Source organism: Crocodylus porosus, unplaced genomic scaffold (assembly GCF_001723895.1).
Source record: "Crocodylus porosus isolate Cpor-Errol unplaced genomic scaffold, CroPor_comp1, whole genome shotgun sequence".
Taxonomy (NCBI): Eukaryota; Metazoa; Chordata; order Crocodylia; family Crocodylidae; genus Crocodylus; species Crocodylus porosus.
In genome coordinates, this window is record NW_017728909.1 from 26,178,910 (window position 1) to 26,184,170 (window position 5,261).

The window sequence follows — 5,261 nt, forward strand, 5'->3', positions numbered from 1 at the left end:
TCGGGAGATCATCGAGTCCAGCCCCCTGCCCAAAGGGCAGGAAGTCAGCTGGGGTCATAGGATCCCAGCAAGATAAGCATCCAATTTATTCTTGAAGGTGTTCAATGTAGGAAGTCGGGATGGGTTGTAAGTTTCCCCCTTGGCCACATGCGCTCTCCCAATAAACCATTCTGGCCTGGGGCAGCAGTGGCTCAGCTCCACTTCAGCCCTGAACCTGGGGCCAAAACTGGAGCTGAACTGCTGTCTGCCCTGGGCTAGTACTTGAATCCAAGATGAGGTGTCATTTCCCTCCCTCCCTTCCCCCCCCCCCAATCCTGTGAGAACAAACCTTGTTTTAGATTCAAGTAAACACTGTATTTGGGAAAGAGAAAGTTTATCCCAGTGCTGCAGATTAGAAAGTTTTTCATTTTTTTAAACATTCACATTTCAACACTTGTGAAGCAACTTTTCTATTTTCTGTTTTAAAAGTCAAAATTAAATTACTATGTTTTGAGGTACCCGGTCTGATTTCTCCCCCCGCCAATTACTGACTCGCAATAAATTGATATTTTTGTCTTGCTTCGGTAACATTTTTCAAGATTATAAATTCTCAGGGGATTGGGAAAACTCTTTCCTGCTCAGCTTTAGTTATAGCCTTAGGCAATTAAATATTTGGAAGATTCTTATGGAATTTTAATTTTATTTTTCTCTAAATCATTTAATGTAGCATTATACCTGTATTTCTTTAGTTTTGCTTTGTTTGAAGTAAATCAGTACTCTGATAAGTAAAATAAACCTATTCGTTATCACTGGCTATTTAATTACACCTTTTAAAAGTTTATACCTTCTTAAAAAGCCTAGAGCTTTTATAAAATTATTTTTAAATTAGACTCTTAAATCCATATTTGTACACCTAGGTAAACTATTTTTTAAATACTACTAAAGTGGCAGCAGCTTTAGTAAGTTAATGCAAGTTGTTAGGCACTGCACATTGAAAGCCAGGTCAGTTCTTTAGTAGCCATATGTTAGGTACATATTTTTAAAAATCATGAATGAAAAATACTGCTTACGTGTTTTCAAACCTTAGAAAATGTGATGCGATCTTTTTAAGGTGATGATGATGAGATTCCACAGGAGTTGCTGCTGGGAAAACATCAGCTTAACGAACTGGGTAGTGAATCCGCGAAAATTAAGGCAATGGGCATTATGGACAAGGTATGATCTTTTTAAATGTACAAAAGGGTTTCATGTGAAATATATGAAAAGCATTCCTCTATAAATTTTCAGTAATGTCTGTCTCAGTTCCTCTTGCTTCAGGTGTTAGTCTTGAGTATTCACTGCTGTGCTGCGTAGTGGTGAGTTAGATAGGACACAGTCAGCGATCTCTTCCACAGCAAGTCAGCTGTTTATTAGGAAAATAGTAGACTTCCATCCAGCATCTCATCAGATTGCCCTTCCTCCAATCTTAGTAGCCTTACGTCCCTTTTATTGTAAATAGTGTGCAGTCCCAGGAGGGGAACACAGCATCTGTGCTACTGATAGCCTGTGGTTTCCTTTTCACGCCCTCCTGTTTTTCAGGGTTTGTCCTATTTGATGCAGGATGTCAGATTTTTAAAGCCTCCATTCTTCTATTCTGAGCGTCTGGTCCAGAGACCCAAGGCTCTGGGCAATCTGTTGTCAAATTCAGCCCTTTTCCAAGTCTCTCTCTCTCTCTCTCTCTCTTTCAGGATCACTTCTTATGAAGCCTCTGGATTCTTTACTATGGAAACCCCTTTCCAGGATTCTGTGTAGCCACCTTTCTGACCTTTTCCTCAGTTTATCACCCTTCCCAGCTCCCTCTTTTCTGGGCTAAGTGCTTCTCCCCTGATATTCCCATGCCTCAGCCTTTGCTTCTCTACAAGTCTGTCTAGACCTCACTTTCTGTTTCATACAGAATGCATCTACATGTGCACTTTACTGCAGAGTAGACTAATTAGGTCATCAGTAAAGCATCACCATCTACATGTGCGCCAGTATTAGGGCACAGTAAATTAATTAACTTTGCCATAAGATAGTACTCCCCCCAGTGCTGTCTTACAGAAGAGTACTTATGTGCACTAAAATGCACGTGTAGAGAGGGTGATGGGCTGGCTGGGGCACAAGGGTGCTAAAGTGCAGAGGCTGCCTGCTGCCTAGCCCCACACTTCAGCCCCCTTGTGCCACAGCCAGCCTCTCCGCTGCCCAATCCCAGAGTTTGGGGCTGACTGCCAGTCCAGGGCTGCTCTGCCCTAGCTCAAAGTGCTGCGATCCCAGGCACACATGTAGACACTGCACCAGGAGGAGTCAACTCTAGTGCAAGCTGCATGCATTAGAGTTTATTGTTCCACCTTAATTTCATGTGTCGATGCACCCAGACAACAACAGTGGCTCTTTCAAAACTTATCTGTAGTCATGTGCTCCTTAAAGTCATTTCAGACCTACATTTCCCTAAATCTTACTCTTTACAGTTGTCCCAGTAATTCCAGTTCTTACATGACCCAGAATGCTCCTCTAATATCATGGCATTAAGTTTTATAGAATATCAGTAGGCTTCTTAAGGCTACTATTGCTCATCATATTCTTTCTTCAGAGGTTAATAACTAGGTTGAGAATAAAGCTCAAGTACACCAAAGCTGATGAAATTATATTTGTGTTTGTCAGTAAACCTAAGATTTAGACAAAGCAAGACTTTCTCCAGCTACAGAGGTTTTATTGTTAATAGTTAGCTTTGGTAAATTCTGATTTTTTTAGTACCAACACTACCATACACAGAAAAATATATCCTAGGGTTCTGCTTGTTGGAAAATATAATCTGGAACATTTTTATGAGAAGTGTTCCAATTAAACATAAAATACAACTCAGGTGCTTGAAATTACATTTAGAAAAATCCAGTGAATTCGTATTCTAAAACTGATTTCAAAGTGAAAACTGATTTCATACTAAGGTTTGTTCAAGTTTTTAATAATTGCATCTCAAATGATAAGCTACGTAGATATTCCTAATACCTTGTCCTGTGTTGTATAAAAAAGGCTAAAAGAATGTTCTTGTTTTTTATTAGCATTATATTTTGCCTAATGTTTAGCTTTATCAGCTTAATCAATATCATGGACTCATTCTGCTGAAAACTGAACAAATCTAGGCTGGGTCCCTGTCCCAACATGCTTACAAATCTGCCCTTTAACAGCAGAATTATCTAATGTGCTATTTTCTGTGTACACACTTTTCTGTACCATCTGCGGATAATTTGCTCATACTCTTTCAGTTGATTTACAAAAGTGTGTTTTCTTATTTTCCTATTTTAGCTGTCAACAGATAAAACAGTGAAAGTCCTGAACATCTTGGAAAAGAATATTCAAGATGGCTCGAAGCTTTCAACATTACTAAATCATGTAAGTTTCAAATCATATTCATTGGCATTGCTATGATATTAGAAATGTTACTGTTATTTTTAATCTTGTTTGTTCATAGTTCCAAAGTCTCATTTATAATTGTAAGTGACTTCTGCTTTGATCAGCATATAATTAATAAAGTATCAGATTTGAAGGGTTGTTGTAATTTTCCAAATCTTTCTTATGCAGTTCAATAGGTAGTAGCTAATTCTTGCTTAATTACATTGTTTTTATATTGTGTTCTTTTTTTATGAAATATAAAAATCAGAGTGGTATATTTGTATTTTTACTGGTTTTAGTTTTAACGTATTGCTGTACACCTGAGAGTTTCCTTAATGCCTGCATAACTAGTAACTGGAATAACTTTGATATATGTCAATAAAACTTTAAGTATGCCAGGAACAAAGCAAAGCTTTTTTGCAGTTATTTTCTACCACCTGAGGCAAGTGAGATTTCTCTTTCTCCTTTTTACAGTTTAAGGCACATAAGTACAAGATTTTCATTATAACAGCTTCACTTTTAAATTAACTTATTGACCTACTAGCGGGTGGAGGCGGGGCAGGACATCACCCTAATACACCCTACTTTTCCACTGTCTGCTCTCTTCCTTGAGAGCAAGGAGCTATTTCTGCCACTAAGGCTGCTCGTCCAGTGACTTTCTAATACCAGCAACCAGTGCTACGTGGAACTGTAGCCCCTTCCGCTGACATCAGGAGTGTGGGAGGAAGGTGCAGGGGGGAAACAGTACAGCCCGGTGGCCCTACATATGCATACTTGCCTGCATGTGCCAGGGTGTGGGGAACAGCTGTAGGCACTATTTGTCTGTGGCATGCTGAGGTGCTTGGCAATGGGACAGAGGAGAAGCAATTGTTTACGTCCTGGCACAGGGACCAGGCACCAAGTCACCTTTGGACACCCTGGGGAGCTGCATCACTGTGGTAGAGAATTGCTCATCTAGTGGTCCGAGTCAGGTTTATGACCGTTGTGCTATACCCTGTGTGTGTACCCTGTCTTGAACTTAATCTAAATAGATGAATCAGAGCAATGTAATATTAAGCCTATTCAATTCTGTATGTTCAAAGAAGGTTCAAAAGGTAGAAAGCAAAGATTATCCTCAGTTACAGAGGTATAAGTTATAGCTGTGTTGGCCTAAGGACATAGGCAGAGGAGGTTCTTTGGGTGAATCTGATATCTTTTATTTACGTTTTTGAACCCAAAAGCTTGCTGAAAAATTGTTTTCTAACTATTTAAGTTGGTCTAATAAAAGGTATCAGATTCACCCAAAGAGCCTTGTCTGCCAAGATTATCCTCATGATTTTTCCATGTGGCTTGCAAAAGTCTTTCTGCATTAGAGTTCCATCCAGTGGTGAAAATAGGAATTGGTCAAAGCCAAAACAAGGAATTATTATATCGGGATAGAATTTTTCCTTGAGGTAGTCCAGTCTTTGTTAGTGAATAGAGAAATCTCTTTCCATATTAGCCTTGAAATAATAAACTTTGTGCCTCTCAAGGTGACTTTGTCCTTGATACCTTAGGTTAATTTAAATAAGAGGCAAGGATTTCACAGAGTGATATCTTCTATTGGACCAACTCTATAGTTAGGAATGAGTTAGAAAAGCTTTCAAATGTAGGACATTCTTCATCAGGTCTTGCATTCAGAATCTTGGCTAATTCTATTCCAACTATACAGTTGGTCCAATAAAAGATATCTCTCAAAAAAATCCTTGCCTTTTGCATAATTCCTGGACTGTTATATTTACATCACACTAACACTACCAGTAATTTAGGGAGGCATTATCAGTATTAATTGTAATTTTCAGTAACAAAATGGAACATACATTTATAAAATTGGGACAGTACTCTAGATCGGAAGA

At 38.9% G+C, this 5,261-nt stretch overlaps 1 protein-coding gene across 4 annotated transcripts in view; it reads left to right on the plus strand.

Moving 5' to 3' along the window:
- NIPBL (NIPBL, cohesin loading factor) overlaps positions 1-5,261 on the plus strand; it is a 215,942-nt gene that overhangs the window by 169,294 nt on the left and 41,387 nt on the right. For all 4 annotated transcript variants that reach the window (XM_019531969.1, XM_019531968.1, XM_019531970.1 and 1 more), the window contains 2 exons: positions 1,091-1,194; positions 3,301-3,387. In XM_019531969.1, coding sequence (XP_019387514.1) covers positions 1,091-1,194; positions 3,301-3,387 — 191 coding nt within the window. The remainder of the gene's footprint in view (positions 1-1,090; positions 1,195-3,300; positions 3,388-5,261) is intronic.